General features: G+C 36.7%; 1 protein-coding gene across 11 annotated transcripts in view; it reads right to left on the reverse strand.

The window, feature by feature from the left end:
* The window catches only part of LOC139479172 (FERM domain-containing protein 5-like), a 94,782-nt gene that overhangs the window by 4,655 nt on the left and 72,083 nt on the right, over positions 1 to 18,044 (reverse strand). For 2 of the 11 annotated variants that reach the window (XM_071261981.1, XM_071262062.1), the window contains 7 exons: positions 15,420 to 15,505; positions 14,779 to 14,856; positions 13,541 to 13,609; positions 11,563 to 11,660; positions 8,792 to 8,809; positions 4,916 to 4,945; positions 2,690 to 2,737 (listed from right to left, as the gene is read on the reverse strand). In XM_071261981.1, the coding sequence (XP_071118082.1) occupies positions 2,690 to 2,737; positions 4,916 to 4,945; positions 8,792 to 8,809; positions 11,563 to 11,660; positions 13,541 to 13,609; positions 14,779 to 14,856; positions 15,420 to 15,505 (427 nt within the window). Of the gene's footprint in view, positions 1 to 2,689; positions 2,738 to 4,915; positions 4,946 to 8,791; positions 8,810 to 11,562; positions 11,661 to 13,540; positions 13,610 to 14,778; positions 14,857 to 15,419; positions 15,509 to 16,346; positions 16,365 to 17,461; positions 17,477 to 18,044 lie in introns of all 11 variants that reach the window. The other 9 variants (XM_071262043.1, XM_071262034.1, XM_071262052.1 and 6 more) reach the window with 9 other exon arrangements.

Consider the following 18,044-nt stretch of genomic DNA (forward strand, 5'->3'; position numbering starts at 1 on the left):
CAAAATGAGTACTCATTCAGCGAGTTTTCATAGCCAATGTTTACGAGTTGATGGTTTGGGTTTAACGCCGTTTTGAACAGTATTCCAGTTATATCACAGCTTGTCAGCTTAATGTGGGAGCAAAGCCCAAAGTGATGCAGGTTTCAGAAGTTCACAACTTTGGTGAAACTCATGAGCATGGGTATGATGCTGACAACCCTAGAAACATAATAGGGGCGAACAGGTATTTGAACCTACGGTTACAGGTTCCTGGCATGCCCAAGGGACGCAACTCAGGCACATTTGACAACCTGACAGCCCATGCCCCCAGCAAACATCTATGATTTAATGGGGTGTGTTGAACACAAAGGTCTTCAAACAAATTTGAAAGCAACATGACAATAGAACATTTTAACATGATGAAAACAATATTTAACAGATACACCATGAAACAAAACCTTGAACTGCCGAGAGTGGCCCTACATCTGATGCTGTTGCAGCAGCCATGTATTCATTCATATGTAACTTCCCAGGAACCACATATTAGTTGATATAAATAGAAAAAGCTGGATATATTAAAGGGAGATAATTATGCAATCTCAGTTAAATGTGAAAGATTGCTATTAGTGGTAGACTTTGTATTTAATATTTATAAAGAGATTAGTGAGAGCTTCCCATGTTTAATCCAGAGAAAGAAAATGTGCATCAACACAGCAATCATACCTCAAACATCGCAGGAAACAGCATCTCTTACAGCGAATATAGTGTATTGCCACATCCATACAGATGATGTATAATTATGTTATAACACTATGGCTGGCCTCTGAATTTTACAACTCTTGATCTATATAAACACTGCATGAGTGCCTCTAGCACATGATGAAGGCATATACTTATACCCATGTGTTCAAGATTCCGTCAGGGACACTTCATTCACGGCATACAATTGTCATGCAAAATGAAATGCCTTTTTTCCTCGCTCCTAAGATTCCACATACCCATGGATCTCCACTCATTCCATGAAGCCACAAACTCCTCCATACAAGACACAAAGGTTAAAGAACACCCACTTCTTTCACATTACAAATATGCAAGAATCGGATGTTCTTGAACTTCTTTTGAATACATTTCCACACCATTCTAAGAAGCAAACTCTTAAGCGTTACAACCTGTGAACCCCATGAACTTTGAACCACAGCTGATAGATGATCGGTGAATCCCCTCATGATCTGTTAACCCCAACCTCATACTTGCATGTAGCTGCTATCTCATGAATTTGGAATCCAAATTCATGAATTGAAAACCCCATCTTCTAAGAGAATCTAAAAGTGATGTGGATCCGATCACCCATCCACAAAACATGGAACAATTTTACTGTAATCCTGTAGGTTGTTTTTTTTAATTCCATAAATTAAAAAAACGTAGAAAAGGGTTCTCCTACCTACCCTATTCTAAAATAAAGTGTAATCGGAACCACAACACTATTTTATATGTCCTAATGTAGAACTGATGATGAAAGTGTAGCCTGGACCCACTTGCAGGAAGCAATCAGAACGCGAAGACTATTGTAGTTTATGTTACAAAGTTGTGACGGTCTTAGCGCTAAGACCTCTTTGTGCATGTGGGCCCAGCAGGAAATGGTGCACCCAGGTGGGCTGTAATGATTCACTGTCACGGCATGATATAGCACAAGAGAAAGTGCAAACAGACACTTTCATGGCCAAAGAGAATGACTTGGGATGCTACCAAATCGTTCTTGTTTCCAATAGCCTGAACTGGTCATTTGACCTTATATTGTTCTGGGTACTGTTGTACAAAACAACCTTAGGGTTATGATGATCGTAAGTCTATGTTAAAGTATGGGAGTTGCGATCACCTTTGTGCTAAGACCCCTTTGTACAACGGCACCCTGGACGTGTGGCCTCAGTCTGTACTGTATGTGTCATCTTTAGTATCATACTGAAGCATAAATGTAGTATCGTGTTGTGAGACTACACGAATGAAAAAAGTATCACGATGTACCAATACTGGCTCAGGACAGTATTGCAATGTAACAGTACTGGGTGAGGACAGTATCGTGATGTAACAGTACTGGGTGAGGACAGTATCGCGATTACCATCACTGAGTGAATCATTACAACCCTGCCACCAAGCTAAATCCCTCTGCTGTCTGTATATACAAACCTACTCCCTGTCAATCACAACATGCATGTGTAAACAAGCCACACCCAGCAGTAACACCTTCATCCTTGTTTATTGCGACCAGAGATTGTTTACTCACAAACATTAAAAGCATGAAATATCAAAGTCTGTTACATTAATTTGAGATAATTTACAAAACCAATGCAGATTTGTAATCTGACCATTATCAATCATGACACTTCATGTGTCTAATGTAAATATGAAAATATGGCAAACATGTGTCACTGGTACTTTGGACTGAAACACAAATACGAAGGCATGAATGCTGAGTTGGCAAAAATCAGATAGATGTGTCACATTATTAACGCTGCGTGTGCAGGACAGATGTGTCACATTATTAACGCTGCGTGTGCAGGACAGATGTGTCATATTATTAACGCTGCGTGTGCAAGACAGATGTGTCACATTATTAACGCTGCGTGTGCAGGGTTTACCCACCAACTGTGAAGAAACAAAAGAGAGAGTGAGTGAGAGAGTGTGAACCCAAAATAGAATATAAGCAATTCACCTGTTCGGGTGATTTCAAATGACTGATTTGGAGTTTCTTCTGCCATTCCTATTCAAAACACATGAAATGAACAGTTTTCATCAGAGGCGATGAGCTCATCAGTAATTGCCAGTGTTATGCATAATATTCTTATTAATTATTCTTGTTATTATCACTATACTACTAATGAGCAGGTAGACCTAGTCTCTAATATACGAAACTTGACTATTTGTACTATAACAGAATATAAGTACATGTATAATGATACATTTATGTGAAAAACATCTTGATAACAAAGCAACAGTATTCCTTTAAATGATATTTACACGGTCTTGTTAACATTTAGCAAATATTTCCAAAGTGACTTCTACACAGCTCTAAAATGAAATCAGTGGTAGGTTTGCATTTAAGAAATAACTGTCTGTATCTTATTAGATGCAAGTTCAGAGTTATGAATCATTATAATAATCAGAAGAAAGTAGTACGCAAAATGACCCTTCTTCGGGGTGAAGAAAAGGTAAATAAGTGTTGATGTAGCAAGGAGTAGTTAGTAACAGCTTATTGCCCATTAAGATTAAGTTGACTACCTGCATTGGCATCTATCCAGATGGTTATATAACAGCTTGTGTGATATAGAAAATATAACCCATCTACATAACCAATCACTACAGAATCACCACCTAATATTACAATTTGTGCCACATTCTGCTAAACTATTCTTTCCTGTTAATCTAGTTTGCTATCTACATTCTATTAAGTCTTTGATAGGCATTTAGAAGTTGGAAGAACATGAAGACATGGAACTTGGATGGATAACAAATATTATCATTGATAATATAGATGTTGGTATCCAGAAAAAGTGTCAGGTCTTTCCATTCTGAATTTGAGCAAGCTCTGAATTCTTATGACATGTTAGTAAATGCTGAGAATGATTAATTTAGACATGAAAAAAGTCAAGTCCCCTGCTGCTGCAGCTGAAACAGTCCTTGTGCGCTCTTGTACTAGTCCGGACTAATGCCAATTTTATAGTGCTAGCCCACTGAGATACCATGCTGCAGAATTAACATGAATACCCCACTCAGACTCAGTACACTGACTCCAAGCCGACCAGTTCTTGTTTCAGCCCCTTAACGCTGAGCGCAAGGTAGTGTAACAACAAGTACCATCTCTTAACATCTTTGGTATGACTCCCCGGGTGGATGCAATACCACTAGACCACAGAGGCAGCCTGGGAGGGAGAGAAGGGGTGGGAGAGGGAGTAGGGATGGGGGTTGAAGAAGAGAGAGACAGGGCTTATTCAGAGGTTGTGATTCAAGGTAGGGATATATGTCCATCAAACCTAGTTATAGATACAGTCGGTGTTAGCTCTGAAGGTTACATAACATCAATTAATTGTATATCATAAACAGTCAATATAGTGAAAGGCAAGATGTGACATGCATTTTAAAATCTGATTAATATTATGTTTTATTATCAGTTTTTATATGTACATAAGTAGTTATTTTGTTACTATTTGTATGGGATGACAGTTTAAGGCAATGGCATCTAATACATCTAGCTATTACATAACCATGACAATCTGGGCTTCTTCCTGAAGATTTCAACGTGTCCAGTATTCAGGACAACTTCTGACACAACAACAATGATCTCAAACTTGAGTCACACATTTTCCTGTGTAGGTGAATGGCATCAGACAGGTGTGATGGAAGGTTTGGCAAACAAGCAAATAATCAATGAGAATGAAATAAGAAGCATGTCCCTCAAATTGCACTATCTAACGTTGTGATGGCACAGTGCACTCACGGCAAATCCAGTGACAGAAATAGTCAACATTTCTCAGGGGACTGAAAGCTTGATGATTTATAAACTTTGTAGTTCATCTGGTACACTGATTGTGAACAGTACATATGAAATGTATTAAAATCAAATTCTACAAACACATTCATGAACAATAAGATCAGAAAGTTTATACTCATTGACATTGTACGTCTGGTTCAGGCAAGGCCAAATATATTTCTTGTTTTACTGACAAGCTTACCCTAGAATTTCAATAGACAATCCTGAGTTTTGTTACTTATCAAATTGGATTTTCTTTCAGCCCCTGACTAGAACAGCGAAATTGTGGAGAGAGACTGAATGAGGAGTCTGACCACCAACATGGCTGTGTAGGGTGGGATGATGGCAGTGGATGGGGTGATGGAGCTGACTCAGATGAGGAGTATGTGATCAACATGCAAGTGTAGTTACCTTGGGCTCGGCGACTCGGTGCAAGGTAAACTAGTAGATTAAACAGAACAATTTAAGTAGGGAATGAAACTGCAAGTCCATGTTTGGCTGAGGTCCAAATTTAAAAATAACATAATTAATTCTCTCAAGGAATGTAAATACTTCAATTACAAATCCTGTTAACTTTTACTTTGTGTTTACTGATCTGAAATTATCATTTGTTTCTTGCACACAATATTGCTATATCTTTACAATTAATTATTCAGAAAACATTTTACAAATTGAATTACATTTCTGTACAACTTACTCTTAGGGAATGACCATTTCACATTTCATTTTAATAATTAATCTTAAACAAATGCTGAATTGGTATTAACCACCCTTCAATGTGAAGCAGCAAACTTGTACAGAGATATCAAAAAGCTCTAACTTCTGATCACCATACAGTAATACCTGTATACGGTACCTAGAGCTTACTTGTACATCAAATATCTAAAGCAACAGCAATTTAAAATTTGGCAACATAAATTACACAAACTTTCAACAAAAGTCCAAATTTGAAGGGAAACGACTTGCAGCATGGAATCAAGTATGCAACCAAACACAGAAAGAACGTCACCCAAAACAATTCCCAGTTTCTAAAGAAGCCACAAATAGGAGACTGTGCAATAGTACAACGACACAACACATTCTGATATAACGTAGACAGGGGAAGGCATTGTAAAGATGTTGGCTGGTGGTGTGCAGGGCCAGCTGAAACCCACCCATGTTTGGGAGGCCTTACATCAAGTCTCTTGTTGGGCTGGGTCAGTATGGCTGAATTAGCTAGTAAATGAATATTAAAAATGGGGCCACACCTCCATAAAAAAACAGACTCTCGTTCCAAGAAGTTATCTCAGAGCAATGACTATGACAAATCTATGTCAACATATGGAACTTGCAATAGTTGTAGCTCCAATACTGCTTTTTGGAATGAAGCCCTGATTGTTGTAGAGAGATCACTGTGGGAGACACAAAGAAAAGGGGTGTCTCTTTGTGACCTTGATTGATAATCGTTCCTGCAGTCTTACTCATGCAGTTCTCCCTTTCCTTCCCCTCAGTGTATTGCCCATACAGTCCACAAGCTATGCACCATAATCAAGTCATACATGCTATATCAAATATCATGCTGGATATAATTTTACTGGATCCTAATATCTTTGATGATGTTTTTTTTCAAAAACGGAAACTAAAGCTTAAATAATGCATTCCCTCAATCTACAGGTCACTTTTGCAAGCCAAATTTGTTGCAGTACCACACTATCCTGGTGATGTCACTGATCTCAAACGTTCTACAGCATGTAGTATAGATGATGTGTCTACTATACTTTCAAACTACATATATGTGGGGTGTGGAAATACTGCCATGAGGGGCGGTCTATTAGCCTAGCGGTTAAAGCGTTCGCTCGTCATGCAGAAGACCCGGGTTCGATTCCCGACATGGATGCAATGTCTGAAGTCCATTTCTGGTGTCCCCTGCCGTGATATTGCTGGAATATTGCTAAAAGCGGCGTAAGACCATATTCACTTATCACTCACTGTTACCATGCTAGCTCTCGGTAGTATGACTACCAGATAGGCATTTGTGTTGTCCTTTAACAAGTAAAACTATTCAGTAGAAAGTAAATCCTAAATGTTCCCACTGTACAAAATGACATATCGCGTTGTACATAGATTTTTGTTGGCATATCGTTTTGAACTCAGACAATAATTACAGGTGAGTGTACCCTGATTTTTGGCCTCATTTACCAGCACAAGAAGTTTATGACATAAACCTGCTTTACGGCATTAGGGGCCAATGTTGTTCACAGAATTAAGCTGGTAGATCAACCAAAAGATCCACATCACTGAAATGTAATAATTTTTCATACCTGGACTTAATCTCAAACACACCTTCTAATGCAATCAGCTAGGGAAAATGTTTTATTCTATTTAAATACACAGAAAGTTCTTAGGGGAGTGGGAGCAGCCATGTTGTAGAATGACGTAAACCGATCGAGGACACATATACAACATACACTATCATGAGATTTCCAAAATCATGGAACAAAACAATATGCACTGAAAATCTGGGTACAATTGAAGATATATTGTTTGGTAACCAGGGTACATTTCTATTGCAAACAAATTTAGAGTTAACCTGTCAAAATTAAACTGAAATTTTCAAGTATACTCTGAAACCTGCTTCCTGTTGGCCTGTATTTCTATCAACCATTGGTTAACCCGCACAGAATTATGGTGACAGTATACTGTGAATATTAAATTTCCACACCCCAGTTTATATAAATATGAAAAATAGGTATAGTTAGGGAAGAAGTGAAGTTAATATCCTCAATATACAGTTGAGGTAAAGTCTAATTCAAACACTGTCAAAAACCCATCTCAATGACGTCACTCTGACTACAAAACTAGAGAAGTCACACCTGTGTCACAAAGAGGTTCTCTAGTCAAACCACACACCAGCTTATTATCACCACTGTAAACTATACATCACTATACACTATCATCACAAGCCGTATACAAGACATGTCTATTCAGCCATGCTTTTAACCAAGGGAGGTAATTCAAAATCTGTATCTTGGTGTATGAAAACTAAGCTCTTAACTGTCGCAAAAATGACCTTTTATTACAATAACAAATCATTGGGGATAGCAAAGAATAAAAGCTTCCAAACTTCTGTTTCTAGAGAAGGCCAACCGAAGACATATAGCCTGAGCAACTCACCTTTTTAACACAAAAAAACCCCCAAGAACTACTTCATGATGTCAATAGGTATTTCCCCAATCAAGTTAACTTAAGGAATTATTTATCTGTATCATCTAACACTTGTTTCTGTAGTCATCAATATCAGCATTACTCAGTTGTCAAAGCAGTGGGCAGGAGGAAGCACGTAATCAGAATTTGAATATATCTGCTTGCAAGGGGAAGTAACTTTAGCAAGTGTGCATGGTATACCACCACTGAAGAAGGCAGTGGCTGATCTACCTGGGCAGTGGCAACAAATCAAGGGCTTGACTGTGGTGAAATAGGCTGAATTAGGTGAAACATGCGGTTAGTGTAATCAAAACCAAAAACCCTTGTCAGCTGTCATGTGCAGTCGCTCAAGTTTGAATCTTTTCGGCCATAGAATACTGAAAGCTGGAATACTTGGCAAAATGTGAATTGCTGCCTATTGAATCCAAATAATTTTACTTTTTCAAACATGAAAACAAAAATTAATTTAAAGAGTCTTGACCAAAACTAATTTCCGAAAAGTTCTTGTCTTAGACGTCCTACTACAGCTTCAATAAAACTACTATTTCAAATGGGCAGCATACACATATTCATAATAAAGATACCAACATACCGCAGTTGATGATAAAAGAGGTTATCGTTAAAGGCTATGTAGAAATTGTTCTTCAACAGTCAATATATATCAAAAGTATTTTCCCAACATATTTAACATTACTTCCAAAATAGTTCAATAACTGATTTTTCATTATCACAACACGAAAACCTGTTACTAGATGAATTTCAATTCTAAATCTTGGTTCCCTGTATTTACAATGCAAACATAATTTTCATAAAAAGTTTCAGGTAATTTTATTTTCAAAAGAAAAGTTTGAAACAGAAACAACAATTTTGATAATGTAAATTCAATAAAAAATAATTACAATATTGTTTCAGTTTTAATATTAAAACACACAAAAACATTCTCACTTGGCATTGTTAAATGACTGTTGAAGACAAGATGTACACAAACTGATCTCTGGCTGTCAGCTAGGTTTTAGTCACTGACAAGACAATAATGAAAGCAAAATGACTTAAAAGACCAAACCTGAGCCCAAATATTACTGACAGGCATGATAACACACTTACCATTGTAGCGTCTTCGATCTATAAACACAAAAAACACAGTACAGCTACAGCTACAGAAATTAGTAAGGCATCCACCCTGACCACTGTCCCATGTACCTACCCGATGTCTACATCTCCTCACTACACAGCACACTACTGCCAACCTCCATATACCACGCTACCCAACACAGAAGTAATACAGCGCATCATGTAGCATTACATGTGAACACTTCTGTACTCAAGGACTTAAGATGTGGTATTACCGCTTATCTCAGTCATATTTACATTTGCTTTTGCACTGAATCCTGTGTATGTTTCTCTGCATTAGTAAGTCATTGATAGGATCAAATGGGTGCAACTGTCAGCTTACAAATATGTCTTACTTTCTTCATGTGTTATCTAAATGGTGTAGTACATGTCAACACGCTTTATACAGATCAATACGGCTATTTACAGTAATCCTCATTTCACTATTATCTAAGTATTCCACATTTTTATTCCAGTAAATGTTTCTTGTTGAAAGTCATAGAGAGGAAATGGAAGCAAAGCACATGTAAAATGTAAACTTAAAACTGAAGGGTTCTACATTTACTCAACATATAATCTAGAAAGGTTAAGTAGAACCATTAAACTGTTGTGTGGATGTGTTTTAGAAAGGTTACTATACTGGAACTCAGTGAGGGGGAGAAAACAACAAGTGATATTTGAGTATTAATTAATTAACACTGGGGCTGATGGGCCGATTCCGTTAACAGTGAAACTAATGCCAAGGCACTGTAGCTCACCCGGTCCTATACCCAAGCCAAATCACCTCAAAAGCAACCACTTAACAAATTCTTATCGACATACCTAGATGAAGTAGCTATTATTGGGAGGTTAAATTGTCATCAGGATAAAAGAAGGAATGAAGCAGGCATCATATTTTCTATTGAGAACTCTCGGACATTCGAAATGACACTTTGACACTGTTTGAAAGGTATGCTTCTCATGTCAAAAACTAGACAATCATCTAGTCACTGAAATGAACATGTTTTAAGAAAAGTGTTAAATCATAGTTATAAAACAAAAAGCAGCCCAAGGACATTCTTCATTTTCAGACTGCAGTAATCAAGACTTGCCAAATATTACAGACTTGTATTGGCTGTATTGGGTCTGTAAAAAGGAATAAGCAAAGACCAGTAGAGATTTGTTTTGGTTCAATGGAAGTACAATTCTTGGTGCCACCTGCCACCATATTGGTGCAACTGTCTAAATCCTGATTGAACAAACCTAATAAAACACATTTTATATCCAGCTTTATCCTTTTTTGAATTTTAATTTCTCTGGAATAATTTTAAAGCAAATTAAGATAAGGATCAGTACAAATTGAATAAAGTTTGGTTCGATCATTGAGATCCAGCCTTACTGAAATATATATAATACACTAATGACAACAATGAACGACAGATGAACAGGCCATGACATAAGCTCACTAGGGCCTTTAGCCCCGGTGAGTTAACACTATATTACCCTGGTTTGGGAATGTTCATGTTTTGACTACAGAAGTGATGAAACATTGTCATGCAAGGGTGTACAGACACAGACACAGGCAGAGTCGGAGTCAAGCTTTTCCCGTAGCCTAACATTCCAAACAGCAACTCTTTATCACTTATTTGAGAAGAAACTTGGCAAGCATGTTAAAACCCCTCTTTATGTTTCTATAATTGAGAAATATTTATTCCATACATAAGGTTACCCAGCTTGTATATTCACATTATCTATTGAAACATAACTGGGCCACTATCAATGTGATTGTTCATATGAGTAACACATTATTATGTAAATGTGGTCCCCCGGCAAGAGGTATATTCCCAACACAAGGAACGAGACATCAATCTGTTACTCTGAGAAGCCTGTTTTTTTCTGGGTGGCACATCTGTCTACTCTTACAGTGTATCTATTCTGACCAGTCAGTCTGTACATTTGCAGACCTGGTTCATCAGAACGCAAACATAACCACTTTAAAACTTTTAAACTCTCACTGCACAGATAACTGTATCCCCTGCTATAAAAAGGTCAATAACAAATGTGAACACCTCGTCCTTACCGTGTTAATATTGCAAATTATTGCACAGGACTGCTAACCAAACTGTCTTTTTGTCTCACTATCTATTTTATTAAAATACACGAATTGAATCATTCCATGAAATCCTACATAACCTTTAAGTTTTATTTTGTTTGTTAGTTTCTTGTTTAATGTCACACTCAGCAATATTCCAGCTATATGACAGCGGTCTGTAAATAATCAAGTCTGGACCAGACAATCCAGTGGTTGACATAATGAGCATCGATTCATGCAATTGGGATATGATGACATGCATCAACCAAGTCTGCAAGCCCGACCACCGAATTCCATTAGTCGCCACTTATGAGAAGCATAGTCGCCGCTGACGGCAAGCATGGGTTGCTGAAGACCTATTCTACACCGGATCTTCGTGAGTTTAACCTTTAAGTATACACCCATGCACAATATCACAGAACTGGCATAATCCTCCATGCTGTTAGGATAAATACCCTGGACCAGTTCGCCACCATAGCTTAGTCTGAAGTCAAAGTATACAACACAAACAATGTCCATCTACTCAAACTGCCCCTATGAGGGAGAGACATTCTGTTGAAGGTCAGTGAGATGGAGATGGTTATGTGTCGCCCTGAACAAAGCCATTGTAGCGAATATTGAACACATAGGTTTCCTGTAAACTAAGCTGAAATGAATGGGTAAATGTGCACATTGGCCCCTATTCTATACCCACCTTCCGGTACCGGCTCCGACATGATGGACGTATTCAGGGTACTGCTCTTGCTCTCAGACGCATGCTTATTGCGAGAAAAGTTGGGCAGAGAGTTTGTTCTGTAAATCAAACAGACAACCCCAAAGTTACTATATTGCTAATTCAAATTTAATTTCCTAAATACTATTAATAATTTATAAAAAAGAACTACCATTGCATTAAGTTGTATGTCAGTTCAGACATTGGAAGAAATATATGATAGACATTTTTTTTATCCATTCATCAACAGAAATAGTCTCAAATGTAATATCAGGATATCTTCCTGTGAATATGGAAACATATCGTTCGGCTCTACTGATAGACATTTCAATCAGTTTTCAATACATTCATTAAAACTGGATCAAAGAAAAAATAATTTATTATCTTAAAAACTATTGTTGAAATGAACATTATATCCCTAAATGAGTATATTTTGTTATCTATTAATTTAGACTTCAAAACAGTTAATTCATCGCATAAGACTTCAACGAAGACTTCAAAACAGACATGACCCACATTCCACTTGACTGTGTACACAATGAGAATGATGTCATGCTGTGATCACGTCATGCTTCTGATGGCTTAGTACTGTCAGTATGATGATAAAGCTGATGTATTGTAGGACGATGAATTGATAATACACGATGTTACGTTACACTGGTGTAGTCATTCAGACATAATGAAGATCATTAGGAATGTTGGATACATCGCATGGATATATTAGTATAAAATATACAATATTAAGGTCTATCAATCTTTTGGAAGAGATACTGTTCTTACTAAATGAAACATTTTTGTTTTCCTGTTAGGTTTCGAAAGAAATTTCCAATCATGCAACTCACAATAACATCCGTATTTCAGACTTAAGATACTATACCAAACCAAATTACTTTTCTTTTTAGCCAGAAACATCTGTAAGAATTTTTAAATGTTACCAAAATGCTGATAACTCTGAAAGTTGTGTCAAGAGTAAAACTTTACTCAAAACAGATGAAAACTTCAAATGAAGAAAAAAAGTTGATGAAAAGAATTGATGAAGGAAAAGGAAAAAAGTTAACTCTATGTTACATTTCACCCTACTGGGCTGATCACACCAGTTAATATGAAGGCAGTATTTGTTAATTATACTGCTTTACCGAACTGATTATTTAATTGCCATGTGATATGTAAGTAACTTACAATAGAAGAACTAACCAAAAAAATACAAATTAGAAAAGGCAAAGAAAACAACACAAAAAGCTGCAAACTGGAAAGTTGACATATACCTAAGTGTTACATACGAATGTTACATAATGAAACAGTATCAGTGGGTGTTACAAATAGTATTAAAAACTATGTATCAGACAAACCTTGTTAGAGACATCTATCAATACTAGCTTTTTCTGGTCAAACACAAAAAACTTCAATATCAAACAAAATCAAACTTTTAGATGAGAGCAAAATGTTCGAATAGATGAATTGGTTCATGCTCTAATCATGTCTGTTACAGACAATTTGATTGGTCAGGCAAAAACATGCCATGCAGTCTTTCAATCACTCTGGTTGGTCAATTGACACTATCTACACAGCGCAGCCAGGTAACAGGATGTAGACACTCAACTTTTATACTTACATTTACATGTTAGAGTTAAGACATGCAGCTTCGATTGGGTTTGATTCTTGAGATTACTTGGAAACACCCAGGGTTGGTGTTTGTACAATTGAATTTCTAATTTTCTTATTTACATCTCCTGTTTTATAAATTTGTTGTGTATATTCAGTTATAGAAAAATGGCATGTTTGCATACATCAGTTGGATGTGCGCCAAACAGAGAAAGAAGAACAATGTATTAGGGAGCTCCCTGCTCCCTAATCTTTTTGCAATTAAATTTCTTAATATGTATTTGTGAATTCCTTTCCTTGCCTGAGATATCAACCCTGGGTATTTTGACTATAAGCATGAGAAAGCAGGACTACTAGCCTTGGAAATTTGGGCTCTGACCTCTTTATGTTTTCACTGGCTGAAAGAGCCTCGATCTGACAGCGTCCACTGTTGAGTCAAGCACAGTTGTTAGGAATGACACAAAATCATCAACTTCCTCGATATGTCACAATTAAACATATAGGATGAAGAAAAGAAAATACATGTATTTGTCAGACAACAAAAACTTGTAATTCAGGGGAAGTAACTATGTAAATATCAAGAATTACCTCCCCTTGAACCACTGTCCATGAAACAAATCCAGTTTATGACAAACATTTGACTATATGACATTACACAGAAGTTGATGACTATTTCTACCTGTTAAAACTAAACAGTCATGTTATCACATAATTCATTGTTTCTTTACTTCTTTCGTATTCTCAAACATATCTTCTACAAGGATGACACACTTTGTAACAAAACATAACTGGCCACTAACAGTTAATGTCATGTCTAAATTGAAAATGTTCGGATGAAAAAATTTATAATTGATTGCAATATCTTTTAGACTAACTTTCTTAAAGCAGGGGAATTTGATTAATGTTTTCAATAACTAAGTGGCTAAAAACAATTAATTTTTCTTAGCCTTTATAACAATAATATAATCTGGACCAGACAATTCAGTGATTAGTATTATGAACAAGTATCCACGCCATCAGGGAACAATGACTATTAAGCCTGATCCAGCCTGTTAGGAGTGAGTGAATGAGTGAGTATGGATTTACACCACTCTTTGCAATATTCTAGCAATTTCAGAGTTGGGACACCAGAAATGTGCTTCACACATTGTTTTGATGTGGGAAATCCAACCCGGGTCTTGAGGGTGACAGCAAACGCTGTCAACACGCTCTTAGGAGCAGCCTTGTATACTTGGGACCAATCCTAACCATGGGGTTTCAGCCTTACGGTTGATATCTTTGAGAATATGAATCATAGAAAATATCTTTAATATGCCCTTGAATATAATATCCTATATCAGGTACAAACTGAAACTGACCAATGAGATAAACACAAATTCTAGTCTACACTTGACACCGTTATTACACTGTCTTGCACAAGCTATCAACAGTAGGTTACTCTCTACAGCACATGCTCATAGTATCTAAAACCATTCTTTTCTTTTAACTGATGTTGAAACATTATAAATAATATATTTTTGAAATCTTGGCAAGCTGAAAAAAATGTACAGTATGATTTTAGCCTGTTATATCTAGTACATTATTCATGCCAAATACCTGAAACGGAACTTGGATCCTCTGCTGAACAGCGTTCCACCTGACTTCAACTTGGGTGCATTGCATGAAGATGCCAACCTGTTACACAATAACAGACACAAATCAAACTCATCCAGTCTTGTCAATACAACAAGTTATGTATACAGGTTTGACAATGGAGCAAGATTGCCTTATTGACAAAATAATTTCATGTAGAAGCTCCAACTTCATAAAATTGAGGTGAGGTGAAATGGGGTTGAAATATTATTTCACTCAAATAGTGACGTCCATGCATGACGTCTAATGCCAGTTTTAGAGTGCTAGCCCACTGAGATACCATGCCCCAGCTTAACATGGATACCTGACTCACACACAGTATATTCCAAGCTGACCACTTTTTTTTTATTCACTTAATGCCTAGTAACAGGCAGGGTAACAACAAGTACCATCATCTAATGTCTTTCAGTATGACAGGTCCAGGTGATTGAACCACTAACCCGTTCTCTGGGCAGATACTCTATCCACTACACTGGCGGTTAGTTTCATTTGAACCTTTGAGGATATGCAAATGTCAGTCACAACTGAGTGGGGATTAATGTTGTTTTGAACATTAATTCGTTGCTATCAGTCTCAATTTTTTAATGTGGGCAGACTATACATACGTAAAGAAGAGTTGTTGCTCGACAGCACATCTCCACAGGTACTTGCACGCTCCGACAGTCAGACACTTGTATCCATGGGGCTGCTGCTTCTAGGCGGAAGGTGTAGCATTGCATTACACAAATCTAGCCAGACATAACTGCCACATTTATCTAGTTTGTGACACAAAGACTAAAACTCGAAACAGGTTCTCTATAGATCAAACATTTGTGTACAGCTTACTTTACGTGCCAGCACAATCGTATCAGAAATGATGATTAAAAATATCTAGAGAACCATACTGCTTTAAGCCCACTTGTGTTCACATAGTTTCAAAAGAAAAAAATAATTCCTGCAATCAAAACTATCCATTACGGTGTCCTGACTGTGGCTGTGTTCAATGTCTCACATATACAGCTGCAACAAGTGAAGCTACGCTGTTATTGAATGTGTTCGTCCTATGTGCAACTACATCACTGTCAAGTACTGTGAGCATTGACTTACCTACATTGTTAGTCATCATCTTCATCAACATTAATGATACTTTCCTAACTAAAGTCTTTTGTTTAAGATTACAGACATTCAATATTTATCAGCCAGACCTTATTTCAGTCAAAGGGAAACACTGATCACTGCATAAAATACTTCATGTCAGCAAAGTGAAAAATATTTTCATTCATCATTTTTGTAAAATATTTTACATAATATCAATGTGTTTTCACAATGATATGGTCGAGATCTTAACATTCATGTTTATCTTTTATCTTTTTTTATTCATTCATTATTTTTCAATCAATACCTGAATATTCAGCAATTTTAATCAGAGTCTGACCAACCTCTCATTGTTGAGAAAAACTTTTGTATTGCTGTATTCATTCAAATAAGCATGCAGGTAAATACATTTGAACATTTTTCTTATTACATTACTAGCGCAGCATCAACAGAAATACCTTTATTCGTTTTCTTTTCTGCAAAAATAATATCAGAACATCAGTATGCGTTGTCTATTGATATATGATGCTAATAGATGAGGGTGTTGAACTCTACAACAGCTCAATGAGAACTACTCACAGGTGTGTGTGAGGAGACTGGCCAAAACAGGGGAGACAACTCTCAACATGTCTACTTGTCAGACACATCAACAGGCATTTATTTGAATGAATACACAAATAAAAGAAATTGATAACCTGACAGAAAGCTTTGAACATACACTTGTAAAATGACCCGACCATATCTGACTGTTTAATTTGCACATCTAGTAACATACATAGCCATCAGTTTAGTGCCTGTATTAGGAATCATGCTGATTAAATCATAGCACAACTTGTTGACATGCTACAATATACACGGACTGTAACCACCAACACAACAACATGCATCACATCTATCATGCTAACTTGTTGGAGGAGGAACTAAAGCTCATCACCCGTCATAGATCTGGTTTCTACATGAAGCCTGCCCACAAAAACTAGGTATATGATTATCAAGCCCAGCTCAGGTCTATCCATGATTGATATATATGAAGCTAGTGGTCAGGGAAACACTATGTGATGTTATGGAAAGTAGTATATACCAAATACCAATTTAGAATAACACAAAAACTAGGAATGGTGATTAAACCAAGCTGAAGTGAAACATGACTGATATATTTAAATTCAGCATCAGGAAGATACTATTTGTAGGTTAGGAATGTAGTATTTACTACAATACCAAATTTCCAAAGACACCAAAACCAGATATGCTGATGAAACAGTTCAGGTCAAACATGATATATATTTGAATCTAGTACCAGTGAAATACTATTTGATTGTCAGGAAAGTTATATTTACTGAATACCGAATTTCTTATAGTCAAAGCAGGTCACAAGGATGTTTTGGCAGATTTTAATGTGTATACACAAACCAAAGAACTAAGTGGATTTGGTGAAAGCTTTGATTGAACTTCTAAAAACAAGCTTAGAATTAGTGATAAATAGGTGAAAGCACATGTTAGATATCCTCTGAGCTGAAGCAGCAATTAACTGCAGAAGTACATTAGCCCCAAAACCTGAATTTGTATTTATCACCTTGTCCTTCTTCCTCTAAAGGTTGCATTCGCAAAAGAGGGAACAAAACAGAAGAGCACCCATTAAAGCACATAGTAACAAATAATAGTTTGGAACAACGACCAGGATATTAACTAGTGGTGATTATTCAATTAATTACATCCACAGCGCCAGTGCACAAGTATTTTCCCTAGAAGAAATATTGGTAAAATGAATATGTTAGTTGCTCATCTTATAACAAAAAGAAAAATCATGGGCAGAAAAACAGCAGATCTTGTTAGACTAATCTCTTTAACAATTCCAAATTACAGTTAGTTGCCATGGTAACACTGCGAAGCCTAAGTTCAGCTTGCAATAAGAGTGACATTTGCTTTCTGTAAATGTTATCTTTCAAATACTGATATAAATCCTAAAGCATGGCATATTCCATGGCTTCAACAAACATTTCCACCCATCCTAGGGAAATTTGTTGACGTGTTCGGTGTTTTCTGAACATGAAATAAGTATCCCTTTTCATATGGTTTTTTTTCTGCTGTAAACCATCTTAGATATCTATTTTATCCAGGGCCCTGTTCCACAAAGTGATCATAGCGTGACGGCAGTC

This window comes from Haliotis cracherodii, unplaced genomic scaffold, assembly GCF_022045235.1.
Source record: "Haliotis cracherodii isolate W230 unplaced genomic scaffold, xgHalCrac1.p SCAF_1, whole genome shotgun sequence".
Taxonomy (NCBI): Eukaryota; Metazoa; Mollusca; class Gastropoda; order Lepetellida; family Haliotidae; genus Haliotis; species Haliotis cracherodii.